The sequence below is a fragment of the Dermochelys coriacea genome, chromosome 13 (genome assembly GCF_009764565.3).
Source record: "Dermochelys coriacea isolate rDerCor1 chromosome 13, rDerCor1.pri.v4, whole genome shotgun sequence".
Classification (NCBI taxonomy): domain Eukaryota; kingdom Metazoa; phylum Chordata; order Testudines; family Dermochelyidae; genus Dermochelys; species Dermochelys coriacea.
In genome coordinates, this window is record NC_050080.1 from 8,715,651 (window position 1) to 8,743,613 (window position 27,963).

At 39.7% G+C, this 27,963-nt stretch overlaps 2 protein-coding genes and 1 long non-coding RNA gene across 6 annotated transcripts in view; 1 reads left to right on the forward strand and 2 right to left on the reverse strand.

Moving 5' to 3' along the window:
* Positions 1–343: 343 nt before the first annotated feature.
* On the reverse strand, positions 344–14,847 carry MTG2 (mitochondrial ribosome associated GTPase 2). 4 transcript variants are annotated; one of them, XM_038369897.2, is made up of 7 exons: positions 14,732–14,847; positions 13,327–13,539; positions 10,064–10,211; positions 5,252–5,367; positions 3,641–3,859; positions 1,647–1,785; positions 344–1,232 (listed from the first exon to the last, which is right to left on the reverse strand). In XM_038369897.2, the coding sequence occupies exons 2-7, from the start codon at positions 13,531–13,533 to the stop codon at positions 838–840; spliced, it is 1,224 nt and encodes a 407-aa protein (XP_038225825.1). In that variant the 5' UTR covers positions 13,534–13,539; positions 14,732–14,847; the 3' UTR covers positions 344–837. The 4 variants fall into 4 exon arrangements, with proteins under 4 accessions (XP_038225825.1, XP_043352002.1, XP_043352001.1 ...); XM_043496067.1 differs by lacking the exon at positions 14,732–14,847 and adding an exon at positions 14,677–14,713; XM_043496066.1 differs by lacking the exon at positions 14,732–14,847 and adding an exon at positions 13,655–13,863.
* Positions 14,848–14,921: 74 nt separating this feature from the next.
* The window catches only part of LOC119842419, a 32,482-nt gene continuing 19,440 nt past the window's right edge, over positions 14,922–27,963 (forward strand). The window contains exons 1-4 of the long non-coding RNA XR_006275471.1: positions 14,922–15,464; positions 18,097–18,193; positions 24,231–24,305; positions 26,192–26,252. This is a non-coding gene — a long non-coding RNA (uncharacterized LOC119842419). The remainder of the gene's footprint in view (positions 15,465–18,096; positions 18,194–24,230; positions 24,306–26,191; positions 26,253–27,963) is intronic.
* The window catches only part of SS18L1 (SS18L1 subunit of BAF chromatin remodeling complex), a 34,901-nt gene continuing 23,118 nt past the window's right edge, over positions 16,181–27,963 (reverse strand). Inside the window, exons 9-11 of the mRNA XM_038370530.2 lie at positions 24,297–24,416; positions 18,944–19,071; positions 16,181–18,660 (exon numbers count right to left, since the gene is read on the reverse strand). Coding sequence (XP_038226458.1) covers positions 18,634–18,660; positions 18,944–19,071; positions 24,297–24,416 — 275 coding nt within the window. The 3' untranslated portion in view covers positions 16,181–18,633. The remainder of the gene's footprint in view (positions 18,661–18,943; positions 19,072–24,296; positions 24,417–27,963) is intronic.

Genomic DNA, 27,963 nt, shown 5'->3' on the forward strand with positions numbered 1-27,963 from the left:
ATACAAAAATATTCCTGGGCAAAGAATATGCACAAGAGACAACTTCTGAGGAAGAAATGACTTAATGAAAGGCAAACTAACAGGAACATTGTCCACAAAAGAAAACAGGTGGAATGAGAACATTTCCTGTCTGTGAGAATATAGCCCTAGCCTACTTTATTACAACCATCAGGCAGATATAGCTCCCATATCTGTGCAACCCATGATCACTTTAAAAAGACTAGATATCACTCCGGGGCCAAAAACTCAATGTCTAGTATAACCTACTGTAAACCAGAATTTGTATGCAAGTTTCTCCATTACAGGTCAATTTGTTATGCACATCACCACTACAAGTCTCACAAACTTTTTCCAACAAAATTTAATGGCCGCAAAAATAGAAGATGCTTATAGTTTGATTTGTTTGGTGCAGTAATTGGGAACAAATTTACAGTGTGTTGTGTCCTCTGCCCCATGCTTCTCCCACACATACATCATAAGAACATAACAGCTGTACAGAGTCAGACCAAAGCTCCATTTAGCCCAGTATCTTGTCTTCCGACAGTGGCCAATGCCAGGTGCCCCAGAGGGAATGAACAGAACAAGTAATCAAGTGATCCATCCCCCGTCTCCCAGTCCCAGTTTCTGGCAAACACAGGCTAGAACCGTCATCCCTACCTATTCTAGCTAATAGTCATTGATGGACCGATCCTCCATGAATTTATCTAGTTCTTTTTGAACTGTTATATTCTTGGCCTTCACAACATCCTCTGGCAAAAAATTCCACAGGTTGAACATCCTGCAATAAATGTTGTTTTCCTCCTCCATTCAGCCTAGGGTTCATGGGAGCTCTGGTTCCTACCATTTGACAGGATTTTGTCTACGTGATGTTTCAGTATTTACATAGGCATCATACAAAACTCTTAGGTGCAACAATAATTCCTCCAGATTATCTCCTGTCAAAGCAGATAGCGGGATGACACTCTGCTCCATTCGCTCCTTAAGAAGTAGTAAGTTAGCCTTTGACTGAGGAAGATCAATCTTATTTCCAATGACAGCATGAGGTCTCTTTGACAAGCCTTCTTTATACTGCTCCAGTTCATATTTTAAGTCTTGGAGCTGAATCCATGGCTCAGACACAGACAGATCCACCACAAATAAGATAAAGCGACAGTGTTCTATGTGCCTCAGAAAGGCCAATCCAAGGCCCCTGTTTAGATGAGCTCCTCTTATTATACCAGGAACATCAGCAACTATAAACGAGAGAGAACTGAATGTGAACGCAATGTTTTTAACTTAAGGGGTTCTATTTGTCTGTCTGTCGGTCTAGGTATTTATATAGCTCCCTTTCAATGTAGTCTCTAAGAAGGCATTGTATGAATTTCTCTGTCTCCTGCAGCCCTAAAAAAAAATCAAGTAATTTCACCAGACACACTAAATTCAGCTCAGAAGTCTGAGGTCAAGAGTACATACATGAAAAACAATACGAGGTTTAAAACCTATTTCATGTTTACATCAGGTTTGTAGTTCCCTAGAACTAGTAAGCTCCTAAAGAGTCATTTTTACAGTTTTATTTTTACTGTCTCAAGCAGGGACATAAAGGGAGACAATCAGATGTCACAACTAAAGTAGTAATTATTATATAAACAAAATCTCATAATACATACCTGCCACTTGTTCATAGTCTTGGTAGTGAACAATGCCTACATGTGGATTTAAGGTTGTGAATGGGTAGGGAGCCACTGCAGGCTTTGCATTGGAGATTGCTCGCAAAAGTGATGACTTCCCAGCATTGGGGAATCCTACCTGGAACACAAATATTCAACCAGGCCACAATTCCAGATTAACCAAAATAAAGAGAGTGTTTACTTGCAAATACAGATCAATAGTTCTTTAGTAGTTGTCATAACTCAGAGAGCTGTACAGCCATTTGTACCAAATGCATCAGTTTTGCATGCTCATGTCTAAGGATACCTGGGCACACTTTTTTCTCTATTTTTAAATTTATTTTTAATTTTTCATTACATCATTAACATATACACGGTTTCCATACAAGCCTGAACAAGTCATACTCATAATCTGTATTTATTACTTTAAAAAACCCATCTCTGGTTGGTCAACCACTTGTAGGCTATGTATTTATTTTCAAATTCAAAAAAAAAAAAAAAATAGCGACCATACATTATAAAATCTACTTGATTCTGACATAAGGCTTGTCATTTTTTCCATGCCATGAATGGTGGCGGATCTATCATACATCTGACTACTAGGAGTAACTATCACCAATCATCTCATTTGGACTAAGGTAACAGAACCACAATATGCTCTGTGGATAACCTAACATTTTTCTCTTTATTCTTCTACTGCAGTCTCTCTCAGAGTCTAGTTCCCCCTGACTCCTAAAGCCTACATCTTGAAACACTTTCCTAGGAAGTCTATGCTTTCTGGGAGGAACGGCCTTAGAACAGTTATAGGATATCCTGTCTGATACAGACAAATATGCGCACAGAGTCAACAGCACTTACAAGAAACTGAATCCGATTTTCCAGACTGCTTGGGATAATCATTCTGAACAACTGCCATAATAAGTATGGTAGAGATCTGGAAACTCATGGATTCACCTTGTCAATTTTAAGCCCCGATAACGCTCCCATTAAAGTCAGTGGCAAAATCCCCATTGGCTTCTATGGGCAAGGCTAGGACTCAAAATGCTGGATTTAGTGCTGCCAATTTAAGACCCAGCGTAGATTCCACAAGCTAAAATACGGCTAAGTTTATTGAACCAGCCATGCTAGTTCATTTCTTTTTCTTTACAAAGCTCTTCTGTGCCAGACAAATGTTGTAAGATTCATGCCCTTTACATACTGTTGTAAAATAAGGGTTTGTTCAACAGCTCCATCAGAGAGATCAAAAAATTGCATGGATTTAAAAATGAAATCAGATTAAACAATAAATTGACTTAGCATTAGCATACCATTTAAACTTAAATGCTAAGGCAAAATTTACATATCTGAAACCTATACAAAAAGCTAATAAAGTTAAACATTTAATACCCATAACAATGCAAAGTAAAGAGACTGAAGGATGATTATGTTTTTGTTAAAAGGGAGCGTTATTTAAGAGCCATAAGTGTTCCTTGATGACGTCTAGGTGTAACATGCTGTCTCAGTGCATGTCATCATGTCTCCCAGAAACAGCTTGTCCAATTACTTTAAAAGCAGCATCCAAAAATTCTCCTTCAGTGGCAGAAGCCCCTAAGTGCCAAAGATCGGGGGTTTGATCCCTGATGATAACTTTGCTGCCTGTATGCATTCAAGCCCTCTGTGATGTCAAGACGTATTCTAAAGAGACATTTATGAGACAATACGTTTTATTATTGCAATTATTGAAGCCTGTACCTTGTTGCCTGTTGATTTAGCATGAAGCCTTTTACCAAAGAGATATGGCATCAAGTTGTATATAAAGCAGTAGCAAAAAAAGTGACAGAAGGGCAAATCACTCAGGATACTCCTCTACTAAGTAATCATTGTCATTCATTTCCCACACAAACTTGCTGAGAAAACAACAAAATATAATAAAGCAACATTCTTTTGTCAGCTAGTCAAGTGACATCCTGAAAGTGTATACCAAAGGTTAATAAAACAGAATAGGCAATACCCACCAGCCCTGCATGTGCCATAGTCTTGAGCTCCAAATGGAGGACTCTTTCCTGACCTGATTCTCCTAGAGTGGCTGTCATTGGTGCTCGATTCTCATTGGACAGAAAGAACCGGTTACCCTTCCCTCCAGTTCCTCCATAAGCAGCAACATATTCTTTGCCATGCTGAGCAAGATCAGCCACAATTTTGCAATCCTCCTTAACTACAGTGCCCACAGGAACCTTGAAAAGAGAGAAAGTCCTAACCAAAAACAAAACTATGAAAGTTCAAATACTTAACAGTACTGTTCAGCTGTTCCCGGCAGCTGGGGATGTTTTCAGGGTCTAGCCAACACCACAACCCTCCATCTCCCAGCTAGGTGAAAGTATGAAGAATGTCATTAGGACCCAGATCTAGCAGGAGAGGCCAAATAAGCACTCTCACTCTCGACCCAAATACCACTGTTGGACATTAAGAACTTTAATGGTACCATACTATTTTTTTTTGGTGTGCTTTTTTGTGTTCCCAATCCCAGGTTTCACAAACTGGTTGTGAACCAATTCAGGATACCAACAGGACATAAGCAGATTAGGGATCATACTGGGTAGCTAAAAAGCAAGGTAAGAATGATTTATATTTTAAAACAAACTAAAAAATAAGGAAGCAGCAACAGACATAAGCAGACGGGGAATTTGTTTTTGTTTGTTAATAAAAAACTGAACCAATGTGATGCATTACTATTACCACCTTGCTAGGATGTGCATGTAGAGGTGTATGTGTGTGATTTGTCTGGGTTTTGTTTTCCTCTCTACTTGAGAAGTGCCTACCTGACTTTGGGCATTACCACAAATTTATCAATACATAAAGACACGCCCCAACAGTTGACACAGCTCCAAAGCAGACTCTAAAGATTGACTTTACGGATAACACTAAATAAAGGTATAAAGCTTAGGGCTGTATCTACAGTAGGCAAAAAATGGCACTTTTTAGTGTGCGTTAGCTAGTGTATTAAAAATCTTAGTGGAGACAAGGCAAGTTGTAGATATAAATATATTAGTTGGTCAACGTAAACCCTAGCTAACATGTTAAAAATACATCTTTCTTTCTACTGAAGACAAGGCTTAGAAGCGAGGGAAGCCTCCCTTCATTTGTGCTAATAAAGCATACAATAAAGTGTGAAACCTGTTCTCACATGGGATCTGCAGACAAACGGAAAGAACGAACAACAATGCTAGAAAATATAGTCATGAGTTTGGAAAGCATAGTAGTGATCGGCATCAAAATGGACATGTCCCAGGTAGCAGAACTAGCCTGGGAAAAATACTGCTCTAATTTAACAAGTTGTATGTTTGACTGCATTGCCTATATGAATTCTAGAAGCAAAGGCTGGTGACTATTTGTTTTAGCCAGATGCAGCATGCTCTTTCAAAGAGGTTCTGGTGTATGAACAATGAGAACAAAATGGTTTGGTCATGCCTATGTGTGAACTAGCCCAGATGCTATGAACACTCACTTTGACTAGTCCCACTAGGACTACACACATGCATAAAGATACTCACACAGGTAAGCTTTTGCAGGACTGAGGCCTGAATTCTCATATAAAACTTTCAAAGTAGTCAGCAACAGTATCTTACTTTAATATACATGTATCCACCATTGGCTCCATAACAGTTTTTGCTTCTCCCTCTTTCTCCATGAAAGCCTCGATACAATGGGAGGACTGAAGCCAGTGATTTGATTTGCTGGTCAGCTATAAAGCAAAACACACACTTTAAAAACATTCTTATGTTAAAAGAAATACAGTAGAATCATCTTTTGACCCCTTTATCCTTTCCATGTACCACAGACAGAAGCATTCCATAAGCTAGTGTGAGAGTCCAGGGGAGGTATATGGTGTCAATTCTATTAAAGTAAAACTCTACCGTTTTATTTATATGCTTAAGTATAGAAACAATGGAAGTTGCCCATCCAAAGCTCTGTAAACCCACTACAAAACAAATTTCTTAACCAATTAAGAACATTTCACAGTAATCAATCCATTGCTAGTCACTGAGTTAGCAATGCGAGGATTAAAAATTAATTTAAAATTTGATTTTAAAATTTCTTCATTCTGACAAGTTACTGTGTTTTTAAATGTTTCACAAACAGTCTGGACTTTTTTTTTTTTAAATCACGATCTTATCAAGCGGTCTCTTATTCTGTTTGTACAGGAACCATTACAATGGAGTCTCTGTATGCTATTGTACTACAACTAATAATAATCTCACAAGCTATCCTAGATCAGACTTGCACTGTAGATGACAGGAAAACTTTCAAGAAACATCCAAACCACTCTCCAAAGTAGTGCTGGCACTATACAGGTGCTAACTATTATTATCCAGTAGAGGCGACTCCCTTCGTAATCAGTAGTGATGAATCACTAACTCAGTATGATACTACCGCAGAATGTGTAATTAGAATTGTTGCCTTTTGGAGGAGTACTAAAATCAGATCCTGATTACTTGCGGTCATTAGAAAGCACAGTATTTATGTTGGCCAAATTCCAAATTTGCAAAATTACATTCTCTCTCATTGTAGTCTTCCTACAGCCCAGCCTCAATGGGATTTGGCATTCCTCACTGCCTGTTTTATGTTGTGTAGTGTTGATGAGTTCTAAAAAAAAAGAAAAAAAAAAAAGAAAGTTGTATTTCACAACAGAAGTGGAGGCATATCTGTGATGGATGAAGTGACTGTTGTCAATGTAGTTTGTAAAACTCTGAGATGCTTTGGAATGCAAGATCCCATATAAGTGTAAGGATGAAAGGAAGTATTGTAATGTGACTAAACACTAAAAAGAAGTTTTATTTTAAAATTGCTAATAAATATTTTTGAGAAGCTTAAATATCAAACTTTTAAAAAAGGATTCTTTACGAGCACCAGAAGGGAACCTCAAAGACTTAATATTTGATTTATTCTACATCCTTCCAGTTCCAATGTTGGTGCACATGATGGAAACCAGTTTCTTCCATTTCCCTCCGTCATTTCTCGCTGCTTCCATCTGCTTTATGGTGCTGACATCAATTGTTCTGCCCTCCCTGCCAAGGATTCTTCTTAAGGTTTCTCTTGGGCACACATTTCCTCAACTCAGTTGGTATCCACATGACAGCTTCATGGTGGAGTCTGTGCTGGCATCCAGAGTACATGTCCCCAAAATATCCAAACACTTCCTTCTGATACTGGTGGAAACGAGCAGCTGATTATGGATTTCTCAGATCTCTTTGCTGGGGATGAAGTCTTTCCAACCAATGCCCAGAATCTTTCATAGGCACTTATTTTTAAAGATGTCATGTTTTCCATTTAATGTTTGATAGAAAATGTGAGATCTTCAGCTCTTGGAGCCATGTTAGCACTGAAATTACATTTTAATTGAAAATTCTCAGTTTTCTTCTGGTGTTCTAGATCTTAGATTTCTATATATTGTCGAGGTTGGTAAATGCTGTGGAGGCCTTTCCTGTCCTTGAGGTCACTTCCTTCTTTTGAATTCTACTGGACAATATGATGCTGCCTAGGTAGGTGAACTATTCTACTTTCTTGATGGTTTTTGCCTTCTAATGTGATGTTACTATTTGACTTCTGGGTTTCAATGAAGTTTTAGCAGAATTAATTTTGAACCCTGGTGGCCTGCTATTTTTGCCAGGTTGTCTACCTTTGTAACTTTTCATGCGTTTCGCTCAGTAGCGAAATATCATCAGCAAAGTCTAAGTCTTCTAGACATTTGCCATCTACCCATGCTATATCAGTGTTTGTGTTGCTAATACACTTCTTCTTTATCCAGTCTATGGCTATGCCAAACAAGAGAGGTGATAAAATGCAGCCCTGTTTCATGCCATGATGAACGAGACTGTTGTCTGACTGTTCAACCTTACAGAGAATTTTGCATAGCTATCCACGCTTTGATGATGTTGACAACTTTAGCTAGGATTCCATAGGACTGAGGAATATTCTGCAATGTATGCCCCCCCCCCGCCTATCAAACGCCTTTTGACAAAAATCCAAAACTGATAAGGGGAGAGCTTGCCATTCTATTCATTCTTCTAAGATGATTGTTAGTGAGACTATCTGATCTACACAGTATCTCTTGGGCCTTAATCGTGCCTGTTCTTCTAAACTTTGCATCAACTGCTTCTTCATCCTGGACAGTGTCACACACACACACACACCCCCCTTCTGCTACAACAGAGAGTAGTACAACTCCTCTCTAGTTGTTAAAGTCAGTAAGATGACATTTTTTGGGGTATTGTGACAATGATTCCACATTTCTGTTGGTCCCAAGGGATCTCTTTTCCCCAAATTTCATTAAACTATTCTGAACTTAATTCACAGTTTTAAAAGTGGACCCAACCAACTCAAAATAAAGTTACCTAAAGCCAAGACAAATTCCATATAGAATTGCTGACCCAAAACCAGAAAGTTAGAAGTCTCTTCTCCCCTTGAAAGATGCAAGTAACTCCAACCAACAAAGTAAGAGACAAACTAAACTAAAAAACAGGTATCCTGATGAGCAGATTTAGTGCTTTTGGAAATAACTTAATTTCAGAGCAAAACACGAGTCCCAGTCTTCCCAAAACATCAAACATTAACCACTGTAAAAAACCTCTGAGAAAACTTTCACTCTTTGATTTTCCATAACAGAAATGGAGAACAAAGTGGATAAAGATTGACTTTCTTTTTAAACTAAAAAATTGGATTTTTTATTTAATTCATTTAAAAAAAAATAAACCTATTTTAAAATTATGACAACCGATATTAAGGGCTAATCTTACACTCTATTAAAATCATTTAAATTAAATAAAAAAATATTCAAGCAATTTGTTTGCTACCAAAGTTTTGAAGAAAGTCAAACCACTGGACTTGTAAGAGTTACTGGCTAAGTACTTGAAATCAGAGTTTGTTGAAGTGCTAAACCAGGTTTTGACAGCAGCAGCCTCTTCCACAGGTGTAAAGAGAATATTTTCTTTCTTGTTATTTATTCAGCTAGTTAAATTCAATGACTATTTCATTCAAAGTTAAGAGATTGGAAATTAAGCAGGAAGGTTTGTTGTCCTCTTTCAATCTATGAATAAAAACGAGGTGAGAGAGGATATAATCTACTACTTCTAAAATCTTGAAAGACATGGTAACCAAAAACAACTAGTTCAATTCACTAATTCCAGATACTTCCTTTTTTAAATAAATCAATTAGTTTTGAATGCAAAACCTGTTTTGATTAACTTACTTTTTTCCTTGTGTGTCCAGCACATTTCAGGTAGTTTTATTTAACTAATCAAAAACAAATGTTCAAATACTGTTTTTGGGCATTTTTAAATGAGTTCTAATTTCCATCCAAATGCAACTTGATACAAATCATGAATAAAAAAGGAATCATCTAATAAATAAGAAATGTCATTTTCCATTTTTTATCATAAAAAGTGTTAAAAATTAATCTTGATAAATGTATGTTAAACTATATAATGGCTTAAATAAATGTGTATAGATATAGTATATCCTGATGGTTAGCAAAAACTACCACCAAATTTAGTGTCAAGACTATATTTAGTTACAAATCAATATGTTTAATGTTTACCAGCCAATGAGAATCAATCTTTCTTTAGGAAAATAACTACAAAGTACAAATGCAAAACAAGTTTAAAATCACTGATTTAAATCAATCTAGGAAAATTCTCTGCTTCGTGTGTTCCAGAGATATTAAGCCAATTAGTAGTCTCAAATCTGTTTTAAAGGTCATACATATATCCATTTTTAAGTGTGTATTTTATTTTTCTCGGATTCTGACACCACTCTCATTCATATTGTAGTACCCGAGAGTCTTCCAGAAGTGCATTTAGACACATGACTAGCATCTGTCATATTTGTTCTTTTTTTCCCCTCCCAAGAGGTTACCTTAGATTTTTTTTTAGTATTTATCTAGCTTACATTTTTGTAGCATTTTAAGTTTGCAGTGCCATGCATTTTTATTACTAAAAGCAAGGTCAAAGAAGCACACCTGGAATGTGTGTGTTTAGTTCTATAAAGAATAAATGTTGGCTTTATTCCCTGCTTCAAGGGCAATCTTTGTCAGTGTGGGAAGACGACAGAGTACTTTAGCATTTTCTGAAGCATATGTTATGAGATATTAAAAAGGTATTCGATTTTCAAATAGGTTTGACTTGAAATATTTTCTAGCTAGATCATGTAAGAATATCAGTGTCATTCACATCCCCTTTGCAGTGGCTGTTTGGAAATACTGCAAAGAACAGATGGAGTGAAGAAAAAGAAAAACATTTCCCTGGCGTATATATTTATCAATTCTATCACTCAAACTCAGTTTGTGGAAAGACATCAAAAATACCTTTAAACAAAGGGACAATATTTAACATTCCATCCCTTAATCTATGATGTACAAGACAAAAAGGATATGCAACTTTTACCTTTCAAAATAACATGGCCCCCATCTCCTCCGTTTCCACCATCAGGACCTCCAAACTCTTTTCTAGGCTCACTGTAAAAAGAGTTAATACCCTGACCTCCGTGGCCTCCAATCACACACACTCTTCGATGATCTACAAAATATCGGGTCTGCAATGGAGAGATAGTTTCATATGATTTCTCCACAGTTTAGTGAAACATCATCAGACCTCTGTTTCAACAAGCTGAAGGTTTCTACAAAATGTAGCTATCTTTAAACGTCAGGAATTCCAATTTCCATTTGAAAAATCAAAATCTATAGCATAGCTACAGTTCTGACATCAACCAAAGAAAGCCCATTAACACAGCAATTATCTTGAAGAACGTACACAGGATCACACATGTTAAGAGACCCTTAAAACAAAAACATCTAACATACATCTTTGAGTTTCCACTGGCAAAAAATTCCAGAGAGAAGATACTGAAAAATCATCCTCCCTAATTATGTACATTAGGAAACTATTCTAATGATAATGAACATCTACTGAAAAAAAAAAGAAAAAATGGGTGAGGTAATATCTGGACCAACTTCTGAGGATGAAAGAGACAAGCTCTGAAGCTTACACAGAACTCTTCTACTGAAAGAAGCGAGGAAACTCAGTGACTTAGGTAGTTGGCAGTACATGGAAAATTTTAAAAAGGCCAGTCTAAGCATATTTAAAAGTCTGTATGCTCCATGCTGACTAAATTCAGAGAGTTTCCAGCATCTGATCTGAGACCCTGGAATTTGTAAGAACTTTTCAAACAGAGTGGGAAAAACTGAAGGCATTTTGTGCATGGTGTCCAAAAAAAAAAAAAAAAAAAATGCAGTGAACTATGGATGATACAAGGAAGATACATGGGTCTCAGCAGCACTAAGATATAAAAATAGCAAGCTGTAATAATATTGTAAAGATGAAACTGTTCTCTGGCACAAGCTATCATTCACTCCAAACTAATGGAGACTGAACCTCAATATTTGGCATTAGACTTCTGCAATAATAAGAAGCTAAACTCCTTGCTGCTTATCTGAAATATTGAACCTCAAGTTACAGAAGAGACTCTCTGAAGAGACCGCATCTTTCTTGTATGATTGCACAGTACTTAGCGCAATCCTGACTTGGAAGTTCTGTGTACTATTGCAATAAAAATAGTACCATCTAGCACTTTTGTTATACTCATGAGCATAAAATGGAAGGAATGAGGCATTCAAACATTTCAGAAATGAGTAGATTTGGTCCTTATACATGAGCTAAAGTTTGCATGACGGATGAAGGGCAGGGCTATTTTCTGGTATCAGTTCCCTACTCCCTACTCCAATTATGCCATTCTTCATGTAAACTTCAATCTTCATTTAATAAAGATAGAATAATCCGATGGTCCAACACATCAAGAATTTAAGGAAAGGTCTTTCTTGGGAATGGGGCAGGTTAGGGAACACTAAATACTTCCCATAGGCAGTGGTCCAGTGGTTAAATTCTGGCCCGTTCTCCCACTGATTTACTGCATTACATTGGGCAAGTCATTTTATCTTCTCTATGTACAATAAAGATAACAATACTTATCCATTGACCTTTGGAAAATTTTCTGAGATCCTCAGATGAAAAGTGCTATAAAAGTATTGGCATGTATATACGTATTTTCTTGTGTGTCAAGATGTAGAGAAAAATTTACTTATAAATGGGAATACAAGACATGCCAAAGGATTTTACAACCAGGTGGAGAATGGTGGATATTTTTTAAAATATTAAAATAGCTTGAGTGGTGAAAAATTCTGTTACTAGTAAAGTGACACACAAGCACCTGAGAAAAATCCAATTATTGAATAACCAAAATTGCTTTTGCACAGTCACTAGTATAGTAAAACCTCAGCATTACGAACACCAGAGTTATGAACTGATAGATCAACCACATACCTCATTTGGAACTAGAAGTATGCTATAAGGCGGCAGGAGCAGATACAATAAATAAATAAAGCAAACAAACTAATAAAAATAAAGGAAAGTTTAAAAAAAGATTTGACAAGGAAACTATTTCTGGCTTGTTTCATTTAAATTAAGATCATTAAAAGCAGCATTTTTCTTCTGCACAATAAAGTTTCAAAGCTCTATTAAGTCAGTGTTCAGTTGTAAACTTTTGAAACAACCAAAATGTTTTGTTCAGAGTTACAAACAATCTCCATTGTCAAGGTTTTTGTAACACTGAGGTTCTATCATAAAAATGTGACAGTTGCTAAAAAGCCTCCTTTTTAAAGTGTAGTTAGCACCACCAAATGGCAAAATTGCAAACTGCTGTTTTAAAATTAACTAGATTCATTTATTGATTATAAAAAATGAATTAATTTCCCTGAAGCTGAAATATAGAACAGAAGGAAGCACTGAAACAAAAAGGAGAAAAGCCTATGATTAACCAGCCATTAAATCTAGGCAATTTGCAAGCTGCGTAAGTTCTTAAAAAAAAAAAAAAAAAAAAAAACACTACTTGAACTTTAAAATGGCAACTGTCTAAAAAACAAACATTTATTGTTCTGTCATTTTTCCAACCCAAAAGAGAATTATGATCATTAAAACCTCTACAGCAGTGGCTCTCAACCTTTCCAGACTACTGTACCCCTTTCAGGAGTTTGATTTGTCTTGAGTAGCCCCAAGTTTCACCTAATTTAAAAACTACTTGCTTACAAAATCAGACAAAAATACAAGTGTCAGAGCACACTATTACTGAAAAATTGCTTAGGTTCTCATTTTTACCATATAATTATAAAATAAATCAATTGGAATATAAATATTGTACTTACATTTCAGTGTATAGAATATATAGTATAAAGAAGTCATTGTATGAAATTTTAGTTTGGACTGACTTCACTAGTGCTTTTTATGTAGCCTGTTGTAAAACTAGGCAAATATCTAGATGAGTTGATGTACCCCCGGAAGACCTCTACACGTACCCCTGATTGAGAACCACTGTTCTACAGAGAAGCAACTTCTATAGTTACTACTACCATTGAAGTAATCATGAATAACGTTCACTGAACTGAGATTTTTATTACATGAAATACTTATTTACAAATATTTTCCCCCCACTATTCAAAATTAATTATATTTCATAAAAATATTTCCTTAGAATGCCAATGGGTAAGTGGGGAATACACAAAACACTCATCTCTGGGAGTGGTGTGTTCATTTAGCATACAGCAAGTTCTTTGAACGTATTGTAGGTTAGCCTATCTGAATTTTAGTTTAGACTTTACCAGCTTCTTTTCTGATATTGCTCTTTTTTGTTTCAGCCGTTGATTTTTTGCACACTTTGCACAGCTTGTGGAAAGAATCCTCTGCCAGCTCTTAACATGCTGCTGCAATAAGCAAATCTGTATACGCGGTGAATATACAGGTCTCCATTGCCGTAAGCCATGCAACAAAGCCCATGCTCTTGATGACAAGATTTTAGATCCCAGCATATCCACCTAGAAAGTGAAAATTATAGACAAAGGAAAACCACTAACTAAAATTCTCGTTTGTGGCTCTAGAAACAACAGTTTCACATACAAATCAAAAGAACAAAAAAAAAAATCAGTTTACATCATGAAACACATAATGGGTTAGAAACCCAAGGTCCAGGGATTGACCAATATTTCACAAATATGTTCTTGCTCAATCTCTGTAATAGCCTTCTGAGAGTAAGACACCAAGCACATATACCTCCCCAAACTGATTTCCCTTCACTCTTGCCTGTGCACATGCATTCATTACTACAGGGCTGTTCAGAAGCATGGACTATATATAAGATACAGAACCTCTATTTACTCAGCAGCAGAGAGCCCTTGCGCGCCCCCCCCCGCCCCCAGCGCCCCGCCCCCGCAGCCAGCCCCGCCCCCGGCGCCCCCCGCCTCACAGCCAGCCCCACCCCCGGCGCCCCCCGGCCTCACAGCCAGCCCCGGCGCCCCCCCCCCCACAGCCAGCCCCGCCCCCGGCGCCCCCCGGCCTCACAGCCAGCCCCGCCCCCGGCGCCCCCCGGCCTCACAGCCAGCCCCGGCGCCCCCCCCTCACAGCCAGCCCCGCCCCCGGCGCCCTCCGGCCTCACAGCCAGCCCCGGCGCCCCCGACCCCCGGCCTCACAGCCAGCCCCGGCGCCCCCCCCTCACAGCCAGCCCCGCCCCCGGCGCCCTCCGGCCTCACAGCCAGCCCCGCCCCCGGCGCACCCCGGCCTCACAGCCAGCCCCGGCGCCCCCCCCTCACAGCCAGCCCCGCCCCCGGCCTCACAGCCAGCCCCGGCGCCCCCCCCTCACAGCCAGCCCCGCCCCCGGCGCCCTCCGGCCTCACAGCCAGCCCCGGCGCCCCCGACCCCCGGCCTCACAGCCAGCCCCGGCGCCCCCCCCTCACAGCCAGCCCCGCCCCCGGCGCCCTCCGGCCTCACAGCCAGCCCCGGCGCCCCCGACCCCCGGCCTCACAGCCAGCCCCGGCGCCCCCCCCTCACAGCCAGCCCCGCCCCCGGCGCCCCCCCGCCTCACAGCCAGCCCCGGCGCCCCCCCCTCACAGCCAGCCCCGCCCCCGGCGCCCCCCCGCCTCACAGCCAGCCCCGACGCCCCCGACCCCCGGCCTCACAGCCAGCCCCCGCTCCCGTCTCTCTTCCCCAAATCCGAACCCCCATAGTACCCACCAACCGCGAGGAACTTTCCCGTGGCGGACCCGCCCACTCGTACCACGTTCACTTAGACGCAGAGGTCACGACCTCACCCACATTACGTCCTCGCCCTTCCGATTGGCGCACGCGCAGTGCTCTCCCCTTCCTCTCCGGTAGGGAAGGAAAGCGCGGGAAAAGGAGCGCGCTCAAATGCGGGCCTCGCCTAACGGTTCCATTCGGGCTCGAGCCGCGCTATCCCCTCCCCTCCCGGCTTTCAGCCGGCTGAGCGCCCCCTCCCCCGCCAGCGAGGCTACAAGCACGCAGGAGCCTGGGGCTGGGCTAAGAACTAGCTCAGGAGATGGCCTCGAGTCACCCAATCCCTGCCTTGCCCACGGAGCTCGGGCTCTGGCCCCAGCCGTGGGGAGGGGGACGCAGCGTACCCAGGCCCGGGCGGCTGGGACCCAGACCCAAGAAGAGAGAGTCCTGCGGCGGGCTGGCGTGGTCTGTGTGTGGAGATGCCCCCGCGCGCCGCACAAAATCCCTGCTGCTCAGAGGCTGCTTCTGCTTTAGAAACGACCTAGGGCTTTGGCTGGGGGCCCTGAAATCGTCAGTGTTTCCTCACGTGTTACCTTATCACAGGCTCTTGAAATCGAGCCCGGGCTGGGCCTGGCCTGGCCAAGAGGGGCTTAACTTCGCTCCTGGGGTCTGGTGACACAGCAGCTGGGATGATGCTTCCCACCACATCAGATGCATGCTAGCTCCCCATAAGGTAGTGTACCTAAAAACAGCTGTAGGGCCAGGGTGGCTGGAACTAGCCACCTGGATCCAATCTTGCCTCCCCCTCCCGCCGCTACGTACTTGGACACTAGCCTGAGCAGCTGCCATGGCTACCCTGCTATCTAGATTTCAGAGCAGCAGCCGTGGTAGAGTAGAGCTAGCACATTTGTCTACCCAGGGGTGAGAATTAACCTTTTGGTGCTGTGCAGACTTACCCCTGGGAAGGACTGCCATCGAAGTCACTAGATGTACTTGCAGTGCATAAAGTTAAGCATAAATCTTTGCAATATCAGAGCTTTCATCTCCATCTTTTGGGCCTGAGCCTGCTTCCATTAATATCGCGAGTTTTACCTGTGACAAGGGACTAATCTGCAACATAAAGTTACAGTGTATCCTCCAGAGATTAGTTCAGCATAAAAGTATAATGCTTGATCTTTGCAGATTGAACAAGATTTAGAACTGGGGTTCTCGAACTGGGGGTCGGGACCCTGCAAGGGGTCATGAGATTATTACATGGGGGGTTGTGAGCTGTCAGCCTCCACCCCAAACCTGCTTTGCCTCCAACATTTATAAGGGTGTTTATATATATATATATATATATATATATATAAATAAAAGTGTTTTTAATTGATATGGGGGGGGTTGCACACAGAGGCTTGCTATGTGAAAGGGGTCACGAGTCCAAAAGTTTGAGAACCGCTGATTTAGAACTGAAAACTAGTAAGTGTTTTCACATGCAGTGAGCTTTACCTGAAGTATGACAGACTATCAGGGAGGAAGTGTGATGAGGCATTGTTTCCAAAAAGTCTGCAATAAAAACTGAATCTCCCATTGTTATTACACTGGTCCTTTTAAAAAAGTCTTTGCATCATAGGAAAAGTACCATCAATAGGTTTTGCAATCAGTTCATTTTAACCTAAACCAGTTTCAAGCATTCTGTATTACAAAACAGAAAATGATACAATTAATGAAAAAAGTCAAAATGCTGGCATCACTTTTTGTTTCCACATTAATACATAAAAATGGACAACACATTAAATAAACATTTCGTTATTAACAATTAGAAATATTAACACCAAAAATCATGTATAAATTAGGAAATAAATGTACAAACTATTTCCAAAGTGCTCTTTCAAATACAGTATATACACAACATTCAAGAAATTCTTAATGTAAGACATTTCAGATAGAAGTAATGTTGCTGTTTAATTTTTTTTAAATGTTGTCCATATTCTCTCAAAAGGATTATATTAGCACTTTCAAAAACCACATAAAAGGCATATTTCCAAGCTGGCAAGGAACAATATTGCATTCTCCTGGCTACCTGTAACATTAACATAGATTAAAAAAACCCCTCATACTTCTTTTCTGTGCCTTATTTGATATTTATAAGTACTCAGTTGTATGAAAACACCAGCAGGAAGGAAAAGAGAAATGAAGAATGAATAAAAATGCTAACTCCATTTCACTGATCAGCAATTAGAAGTGTTAATGCTGCAAGGGCAGAGCTTGAACAACATTTAATAATAAATTATTTAGTTATCAAGTATTAAGATTTTCCTTTTCAGGAAAAACAAATCCAAACCTGAACCATGATGTCTAAATTTTCCTGGGTGGTGTTAGTTTTCAGAATATAAAAATTCCACAACTCAAAATATAATCCAATAAAAACCTCAAAAGGAGAAAACTCATAGAGGGTATATTTAACTCTAGACTCTGAAAGTTCCAGTTAACCTTAAGGTATTATTTCACTTTTAAAAAAAAATGTATATTAAATAAATTTTAGCCATTTTAACCCTTTAGTCAAAGATAATTTTATTCAGCAGTAAAAATCCCATTTTTAAAAAAATGTAAAACTGAATATAAACTACTTTTTACTTTTATTGTTCATTTTGGCTTTTAAGTACCACTGTCCCTATATTTCTCATTCTCCCTCTATAGCTTTTCCTTTAATGGTTGAATCCCATTAACAATCACCTTTCCATATGCATAATGAGTGTTCATAGTTAAAGCTGAATTACTGACTTTTCCTTTGAAACAAAGATGGATTTTTTACACCAATTCTAAATTACTTCTATCAAGCTACTAGAGAAAAGCAAAAGCGATGAATAACTGCAGAAAAAGTCAATTTGATAACCTGATGTTATTTACGGTTATAATGCTTGCTAGAAAATCTGAACGAGTAGGGCAATGGAAGAAACAGAAATTTAAGAGCAAACAACCGGCTATCTGGGAAATTTGGCTTGAATATTTATAAGTTGTGATAAAATTTGGAGTAGCATATTTAAGAATGAAATGTGGTCACATGTTTATCAGCTAAACATGATATGAAGCAATACTGATTTCTAGTAGACTTACAGATTCATTCCCAGAGTTCTCTTTTATTTCTTTTACCCATGGCATATACCATACTTACTTTCATGGATCTAAAAAAGGTGCTTCTGGATATTCATATTTCCTTGAAAACAGGTTTTGATAATCTCTCTGCACCTTTTACTACAAAAATGTGGAATTGTGCAGATATTACATTAGAAGACATGGGTAATTAGCTATATAAATTTGCTGAGCATAATGTCCTCAGCAAATGAAATATTACTTCAGTTGTTTTTATTTTTGTCTTATAGTGTGGAAATTGATTCAACATAAAGAACGCACCCATCTCCATGCTGTAAAGTAGTACAATTGAGAGCCATGGATTTCAGAGGCTGGCATATACAACAGGTAAATTGTAAAGTATCCAGTTAAATATAGGTTCATAACCTACATTAAAATAACTGCATAGGCAGAGATGTGACTGAGTGATCTTTGTATTTAGCTGGATTGCAGAATATCCTAGCTGTTTCCCAGATCTGGGCACATAAAAACTCTGATCAAATGACCCCTAAGCTATTTAGAAACATCAAGAATGGGGGAAAAAAACCTCTGCATTGTATCAACATACATACTATACACAGCACCAAATATATCAAACCATTAAAGCATTGTCTTGTTACCAGTAGTGCACTGCTTCATATCCAGCATGAAATGAACACTGTTCACATAGAGACGCTGCTTTGTGCTAAGGGGTAACCAACATATTACAATTAATCAAAACTGCCAGTACATCCAGTTCAAAAGATGGATATACTATTGAAATGAATCAGATACAGGAGCTTCTCACTTTATTGCTGGTAGTTTCCATATTGACCCTGTTAAAAATTACAAAATACGACACATTAGAAGATAATATCATTTCTGTGTCATGCACTCGGGGGCTGAATCAAATTACTATCTTTTGGTTTACAAAACTGAATGGGCCCAATAATGCACTGTCAGTACACTCACATTGGATTCCCTACTATGACAATGGATTTGGGTCTTCAACCTCATAGCTTTTCCTGTGTGCAAGAAAAAGCTGAGTTCTTCCAAGGCAGGACTTCCTGAAAAAAAGGCTCATCCAGACCCTTTATGGCAGACGCTAAAATAATTTACCTGCTCATAGCCATAAGGCCTCTGTTGTTGGGCAGATGGTCCTGTCTGAGAAGCTCTGTAACTTCCATATTGCTGCCCCTGTCCCTGTTGGTAGCTGGAATACTGTGAAGAGGCTCCTTGTGCAGGACCTGCAAAGGAAAGATAGGAAGAACAGTAAGAGGCCAGTATGGCTCTATCAGAAGCTCTTTAATTACCTAAAATCAAAAAGGAATCCTATAAAAAGTGGAAACATAGATGAATTGCTCAGTACAAAAGGGTAGTACAAGCAGGTAGGAACAAAATCAGAAAGGCTAAGGCACAAAATGAGTCATGCCTTAAAAGGGACATAAAAGGCAATAAGAAGAGGTTCTTTAAATACATTAGGAGCAAGAGAAAAAGGAAGGAAGGAAAGTTTAGGCCCTCTACTTAGCAGGGAAGGAGAGATAATAACTGATCACATCAAGAAGGCTGAGGTGTTTAATACCTATTTTGCTTGCCCCACTAAAAAGATTGATTAATGGTGATCAGATACTCAACACAATTAATGTTAACAACAAGATGGAAGGAATGCAAGTCAAAATAGAGAAAGAACAGGTTAAAGAATATTTAGATAAGTTTAATTTATTCAAATAAGTAGGACCTGATGAAATTCATCCCAGGATATTTAAAGAACTAGTTGAAGCAATCTCAGAACTGTCACAATTATCTTCGAGATCTCATGGAAGACAGGTGACCTCCCAGAGGGCTGGCGAAGAGCAAACATACTACCTATCTTTAAAAATGGGAGTAAAGAAGACACAGGGAGTTATAGAGCAGTCAGTCTAACTTTGATACCTGGAAATATACTGGAACAAATTATTAAACAAATTATTAAATTATTATCAGTTTGTAAGCTCTTAGAGAATCACAGAGTTAGAAGGAATAGGCAGCATGGATTTATCAAGAACAAATCATGCCAAACCAACCTAATTTCTTTTTTTTGAGAAGGTTACTAGCCTAGTGGATGGAAACAATAGATGCGATATATCTTGATTTAAAAAGGCTGTAACTCAGTCCCACACAGGGGTGAAAATAAGGCGGTACAGGCCGGTACCGTGTACCGGTAAAAAGTAGCCACCAGTACTGGCCCATTCCGCTGACTTGAAAGCGCTGCTGTGGCAGCGCTTTAAGGACCCTGTTTAAAACGCTGCCGCAATAGCACTTTGACATCGCTGCCCCTTTTGCGCCCCCCCATCAGCGGTCCTGCCGGGTCGCTACCAGCACGGCTGCCAATTCGGGGGCACAAAAGGGGCAGCAACGACCTCGTAGGGCTGCCGATGGGGGGTCGCAAAAGGGGCAGTGAGGCAGCAACGCAGATGGGTTTAAATCACTGCTGGAGCCCTAAGCGGCACAGGCCAAGCAGCACAGGTGGGCCTGCTGGGAGATTTTGACCCCAGCCCTGCCCCTTCCACCCAAGGCCCCAGTAAGAGCTCCATTTTACTTTTACCCCTGGTCCCACATGACATTCTCATAAGCAAACTAGGGAAATGTCTAGATGAAATTTCTCTAAGGTGAGTACACAACTGTTGAAAGACTACTCAGAGAATAGTTATCAATGGTTTGTTGTCAAACTGAGAGGACGTATCTAGTGGGATACCATGGGGTCAGTCCTGGGTCCAGTTCTATTTAATATTTTCATTAATGACTTGGATAATGGAGTGGAGTGTATGCTGATAAAATTTGCAGATGACACTAACAGGGGAGGTGTAGCAAGCACTTTAGAGGACAGAATTAGAATTCAAAAGGATCTTGACAAATTAGAGAATTGGTCTGTAATCAACAAGATTATATTCAATAATGGTTAAGTGCAAAGTACTACACGGAGGAAGGAAAAATCAATTGCATGACTACACAGTGGGGAATAACTATCTATATAGTAGTACTACTGAAAATGATTTTGGGATTATAGTGGATCACAAACTGATTATGAATCAACATTATGCAATAGAGAAAAAGGTTAATATTTTGGGGTGTATCAACAAGAGTATTATATGTAAGACACAGGAGGTAACTGTCCTGCTTTATTTGGCACTGGTGAGGCCGCAGCTGGAGCAGGATGTCAATTTCAGGACACCACACTTTTGGAAATATGTGGAGAAACTGGAGAGAGTCCAGAGGACAGAAATGCTAAAAGGTTTACAGAACCTATGAGGAAAGATTAAAAAAAACTAGACATGTTCAGTCTTGAGAAAAGAAGACTGAGGAAGGACCTGATAAGTCTTCAAAGATGATGAGGGTGATATAAAGGGGACAGTGACCAATTGTTCTCTATGTCCAGTGGAGGTAGGACAAGAAGTAATGGGCTTAATCTGCAGCAAAGGAGATTAAGATTAGATATTAGGGAAACCTTACAAACTGTAAGGGTAGTTAAACTCTGGAATAGGCTGCCAAGGGAGGTTGTGGAATAAGAACAGGTTAAACAAACACCTGTCAGGGTGGTCTAGGATTACTTGGTCCATCCTCAGTGCAAAGGGGCTGGACTTGATGACTTCTCAAGGTCCCTTCCAGCCTTACATTTCTATGATTCTGTGATTAAAATAGTGAAACCTATGACCAAAGTTTGATTTACCCGGGGGAGGGGGGGGTTTGTAGTTAACAGCACTGAGACAGGAGATTTAGGTTTTATTCCTGCTCTGCCACTGACTTCCTAGGGTAACTCACTCTGTGAGTTGGTTTCAATATCTTTAAATTAATGACAATATCTACCTTCCAGAGATCTAAAGGCTGAATTCAGTAGCAGTTATATAGCTTTTTGAAATTTCCCCAATGGAAAAATTGACGGTAGTGCAAATATTTATTTTATTATGAGTTGGATCCCTACACGTTATCTTCATTAAACCATTACAGTAGAACCTTAGAGTTATGAACACCAGAGTTACAAACTGACCAGTCAACCACACACCTCAGTGGAACTGGAAGTATGCAATCAGGCAGCAGCAGAGACCAAAAAAAAAAAAAAAGCGCAAATACAGGACTGTGTTAAAAGTAAAATACTAAAAAATAAAGAGAAAGTAGCATTTTACTTCTGCATAGTAAAATTTCAGTCTATTAAGTCAATGTTCAGTTGTAAGAACTTTTGAAAGAACAACCATAACATTTTGTTTAGAGTTACAAACACCTCCATTCCCGAAAAGAAAAGGAGTACTTGTGGCACCTTAGAGACTAACAAATTTATTTGAGCATAAGCTTTCGTGAGCTACAGCTCACTTCATCGCATCCGATGAAGTGAGCTGTAGCTCACGAAAGCTTATGCTCAAATAAATTTGTTAGTCTCTAAGGTGCCACAAGTACTCCTTTTCTTTTTGCGAATACAGACTAACACGGCTGCTACTCTGAAACCTCCATTCCCGAGGTGTTAGTAACTCTGAGGTTCTACTGTAGATAATTTCATTATTTAAAAGATATGCCAAAAATTTTATATTTTTTTATTTACTTCATTGGTTTTAATACTGTAATAACACTGACTTTTTCCTGTCAGTTTTGGTTGTCTTTTCCATTTCATGAATGCTGCATTCTCCCTTTTTTGTTGAAGACATGCATTGTCTAGTGGTCTAAGCACATGTCTGATCCTGGTCTTGACACTGACTCCCTTCATCATTGTGAGCAAGTCACTTAAACTGTTTCCCCATCTGTAAATTAGTGATATTTACCCTGACAGAAGTAGTATGAAGACTAAATACTGATTTAAATGCTGAGTATTATTATTGTTTTTGCTGATGCAGAAGTCAACATAGTTCTACCTTTTATTTATTTATTTATTTTTAAATGTATACCTGCATCAGTTTGGGAATAAGATTAGTTTCTGTAACACTGCCAGGCTCTGTGTCAGAAAAGCCCGAAATACAGTAGTCTTTATTTTCAGAAAATGCACAGGCAACTTCATGCCCAACATGTGAATGCTATTGTGAGCACAAATGACCAGCTACATACTTAACTGGTCTGATGGATATGCAGATACTTCAGTAATACATGCAAGTCCGGTGACAACTGCATGTGGATACTGAATTTTTTTTAAATTTATGTCTGTAGATTCTGTGTTTAAACTGCAAATGGAGTTCTTTTAAATTTTTTTCTGAGGTACTGGTGGATATTTTTGGGGAAAATATTTAGAAGGTTGTTCCCCACTGGTTTTTAACATTGTTAACCAAATTTTGGGCCTATAATTTAAACCTATAATACTTGTCCGGTTTTGCTGGTCAAAAATGTTTACCAATATTGCACAGCCAAATTAAAATATTTTAATATAGTGATCATAAATCTAGGTTTTATTGCTATATAGAAGAATAGACATTCAAGGTTGGTACAATTGCATAGCTACAAATAATCTCAAGGGCAGACGTGGAATCCAGAGCAACCTCAGAACTGTGATGCCTCGGACTGGCGATATCAACAAGGTCAAGTTTTCAAATTTGGAGTAAAGCAGGTATGTGCACTAGCAATCCTTGTTCTGGAGGATAGTACTTGGACCATCCCTAAATCCTGAGTCCCTGTTTTGATGGACCTAGGTTCAGATTACATTCCTCGTTTTCATTTTAGTCACATAGTTTATAAATAAGTTTGTACAAATTGAATGAAATGCATTTCTACTCCTGGGTCACAGCACAGAAGATTGCCAGCAACTGGTGCCCCAAACCATTGAAAAAAGCTAGGTAAAAACTAGAAAATAAGGGCAAAATTTCTGAGGACTGAAGTGCTTAAGTTAAAGTCAGTCTAGTAGTTTTAACAATTTTTTATAGTTTGCCTTTTATTTTACTAGGATACAGATGATTAAAAAGATACTTCTTATACCTATAATGCTGCCAGGGTCAGCAATACTCTGCAGTAATGTACCTTGTAAATGCCAGTCAGGCAAATCAAAGCTTCTTTTCCCCACAAGTGGTCATTCACATCCGTTCTCAAATCCTAAGGATATTTCTATTATTTATTGTTTTATATGCCAGTCTCAAAGCCCTGTGATGTGGCCACCATCCTGTGGCTGAGCATGTCCAGACCATTGTTCTTGGAGACCATGAACACCATTACTTGCTGATCAGCAATATGAAATGCTCTCTTCCTTTGAGGGACCGAAAGTGCTGCTTCTATAGTACCCTAATCTGAGTAGAGAGACCATGACCAACTATCAAGCCTGGATTCTCTACCTGGTAGTGGAGAGCATCATCATTTTGTGAGTAGAATGGCCCCAAAATTTCATTTGTTACAAGTTGTTATAAGTTAAAGCTGGTGCCTTGAGCTACAAAGGGAGATAGACAATTTATCTGTTTGTTCCTAGGTACAGAATGGACAAATTTATACCAGGGATTGCAAACACAAGACATGCTAAAGAAGACTTCCTCACCATATCCAGGTTGTTGTCCTGGATAGCTTTGCTGATTTGGGTACTGTTGCTGTGAATATGTTTGCTGTTGCGCAGCTCCCTGTTGGTATCCTGCCTGCGGCTGGCTATACTGGGAATTTCCTAGAAAGGGGAAGATTGATATAGTTTATGTACAGACTCAGCAGCTGTCCCAATATAGCTGTTGATCACACTGAAAATACTGAATGAGGTTCCTTGATATGAACCCTGAAAAGGGTATTCCTTTAAAAAAGAGACTTCCACCAATCAGTGAAGAGGAGATTATTCCTCTGGTTATTTTTAGTATATTTGAAGAGGCTGTGTTTTTGTTTGGTGTATGAAAAAAGTTTTCTTTAAGAAATCTACATGCATGTTCTCCCTTCTCCCCCCCCCCGTTGCTCCCTTTTCCTCTTACATTTTAAACATCAGCTCTCTTTTAATCAAAAATTTTAAAATAAAATATACATTTTAAAAGAGCACAATAACTTTGTTTCCAACACATTATAAATTAAGAAAAATATACACACCTAATTATGTATTTTTCCTATGATAACACATAAAGACCAAGTAAAGTCTATTCCAGGGGTGGCCAAACCGCGGCTTGTGAGCCTCATGCAGCTCTTTTACAGTTAAAATGCAGGTTTCGGAGCCCCCCATGTCCCCCCCATTCTCTGCTTACCAGACTGATTGGGGTAGCTTGGGGCTTCAGCCCTTGGATGGGGTGATGGGGCTAGGAGCTTCTGCCCAGCAGAGAGCAGGGGTCTAGGGGTTTCAGCCCCACGGGAGGCACCTGCCAGGGCTCGGGGCTTCAGCAGGAATGGGGCTGAAGTCCCAAGCTCCGGCAGGCAAGCCCGGCGAGGCTGAAGCTCCAAGACCCCCAGACCCCACATGGCAGAAGTCCCAGCCCCACCACCCCACTGAAGGGCTGCAGTCTGAAGCTCCGGCAGGCATGCCCTGGCTCTCAAATTTCTGAAGACTGTAGTATGCAGCTCTGGTCAGTAAGTTTGGCCATCCCTATCTATTCAAATTTACATCCTACAGTTTGTACACAGTCATATTCATGTATTTATTTGGATACTCTTATCTAGCATTCTTTAAGAAAACTGACTTTTAAATTTCTGGGTGATCAAAATTTCCCCAATATACACCAGCCTATTTGAACTGCAAAGGTTTATTCTTAATTCACTAAGTTTTATTTTCCATTAAGTTGATATTTTGGTTTTCCTCTAGTTTGTGGTAATCTACAAAAAGCAAGTGGGTTGAAAAGGAAACATTACCACATGAACGTTCTGTGTGACCAAAACGTTGGACCTGATTCTTCACTCCTTCACAGCTGGTATAGTCATTACACTGATGTAAAGTCGGTGTAAAATGTTACCCAATCAGAATAGTAGCATTTATCAGCCATTTCATACAGGTATAAAGAACTACACAAGGTGTGAGGCAAACAAGAATCAGGCATGTTGACTTTTAAGGAAAATAAAACATAATAAAAGTTAAGGCAAAACCACTCTGGTTTGAATTAATTAGTGCACAATGGTGAAACTTCCATCACTTAAAATAATAAAGAAATTTACTTCATGTTCTATCTTCATATGTGTTTTTGTAAGACAGATTTTCAGAAATGATATGTATTTTAGATTGCAGGGATCACTTACCTTCAGTACTGTGTTGAATTCTGACACTGGTTACCAGGTTTATTTTATTTTATTTTATTTTATTTTAATACATACATTAAAATTGTTGTAGCTTGGAATGTTGGAAGATTAATTGACTTCAGTTTAAAGTATATTTTATGGGTTTTTTTGCCACTCTGTTTTTCTCACTGTTTTCTTTTGGAGATGAATGTGTCTAATTCACCTAGTAATAACATGCTGAATTTACTTTCTGTTTTGCAGCCTTTTCTATCCTTTCCTGAGTGCTGTCAATAGGCGGCAGGTGATAATAAATCATGCACAGGTGAATTCCAACTCTCATAATATAATTAACTCAAAATATGCTGGACATTGTAGAGTTGCCAGAGGCAGTTACTTGTTCCTCAAAAGGAAGTCCTATACAGAATTATTCATTATACAAAGGCTAATTTTGGAATTTATAATTAATTTAAAAGCGACACTGTAAAAGTTGTGTGGCCCAAAATTTGACCTGCCTTTTTTATTTTTAAGTTACAGGGGCTTCACCAACCAATTCTCCACAGGAAAACCCTGACCCACACTGCAATGTAAGCCCAGGGTTAGTAGAATTCGAATGAGAAGATCATGGGTTTAATGTACACTCATTTGAGCGTCTACACTAATTTGTAACTCATTGTTGAACCCTGGGGCCAAACATGGGGTCTATTGTCTACATTGTATTATGCAGGCCCGAATGCAACCATCCGTATTGCAGACTTCCTAGTGCCCTCCCAAAATGTGGCTGCTTTAGCCGTTTGTTCATAGTGATGTGTGGGAAAACTTGACTGCAGCAAACTTGACTGTCCAAAGAACAAAGAAAGTAGGTCAGTGGGATACTTTTGGTGGACTACCTGAGCATGAGTCCAGTGGGGCTGCTTATACACTGCAAAGCAATAGGCTTGAACCCTGGGTCCTGGCTTGACTCAGGGTCGGACCCTCCATCCCCGTGGAGTCCTGGGTCCAAGCTCTGGATTACTGTGGTTTGCGTGTAGATGGAAGGAGGGTAAGGTTTGAGTCTGAGTTCAAACCCTGGGCTTACATTGCAGGGTACACATACCCTAAGTCTCCACAACACACAGCCCACCAGAGCTGTGTGACCTGCCTACTGTGCAGGCAGATGTTAACAATGATATAGATTCTGAAAAGAAAGATCCTACCCTTCCCTGGGATGAATCTTATGATTCCACCCAGCCCAAATGCAACACATGGCAATTAGACACAGCAAGGAAAGGGGAGAAAGACTCTCCTTGGCTAAATGACTGGCAATCATTTGTGGATAATCCAATGGGTCACATGGCTGATTATGGGTATGGAATGGCTGCCATACGAGGAGAGATTAATAAAACTGGAACTTTTCATCTTGGAAAAGAGACAACTAAGGGGGGATATGATAGCGGTCTATAAAATCATGACTGGTGTGGAGAAAGTAAGGAAGTGTTATTTACTCCTTCTCATAACACAAGAACTAGGGGTCACCAAATGAAATTAATAAGCAGCAGATTTAAAACAAACAAAGGAAGCATTTTTTCACACAATGTACAGTCAACCTGTGGAACTTCTTGGCAGAAGATGTTGTGAAGGCCAAGATTATAACAGGTTCTAAAAAGAACTAGATAAGTTCATGGAGGATAGGTCCATCAGTGGTTTAGCCAGGATGGACAGGGATGGTATCCCTAGCCTCTGTTTGCCAGAAGCTGGGAAAGGGTGACAGGGGATGGATCACTTGATGATTACCTGTTCTGTTCATTCCCTCTGGGGCACCTAGCATTGGCCGCTGTTGGGAGGCACGATACTGGGCTAGATAGAACTTTGGTCTGACCCAGTATGGTCATTCTTATGAAGACATCTGGCTCACAGCTCCAAAATGGGTCTGTTAGCTAAGGAGTGGAACTAAGACTCACTGAACTGAAGAATCCCCAACAACCCCTCACGCTCACATATGTAAATTTTAGGGATATGATCCCTCTGTTGCTCCCACTTTTCACCACTGGAGCAGC

Excerpts from the sequence above, each read along its gene's own strand:
- MTG2 (XM_038369897.2), bottom strand. The coding sequence starts at position 13,533 with ATGCTGGGATCTAAAATCTTGTCATCAAGAGCATGGGCTTTGTTGCAT. Across the intron at positions 10,212-13,326 it reads CAATATCAGAAAAGAAGCTG|ACCCGATATTTTGTAGATCA; the intron begins GTAAAGTCTAAA and ends TCTCCATTGCAG. Across the intron at positions 5,368-10,063 it reads GGGCCATGTTATTTTGAAAG|CTGACCAGCAAATCAAATCA; the intron begins GTAAAAGTTGCA and ends TTTGCTTTATAG.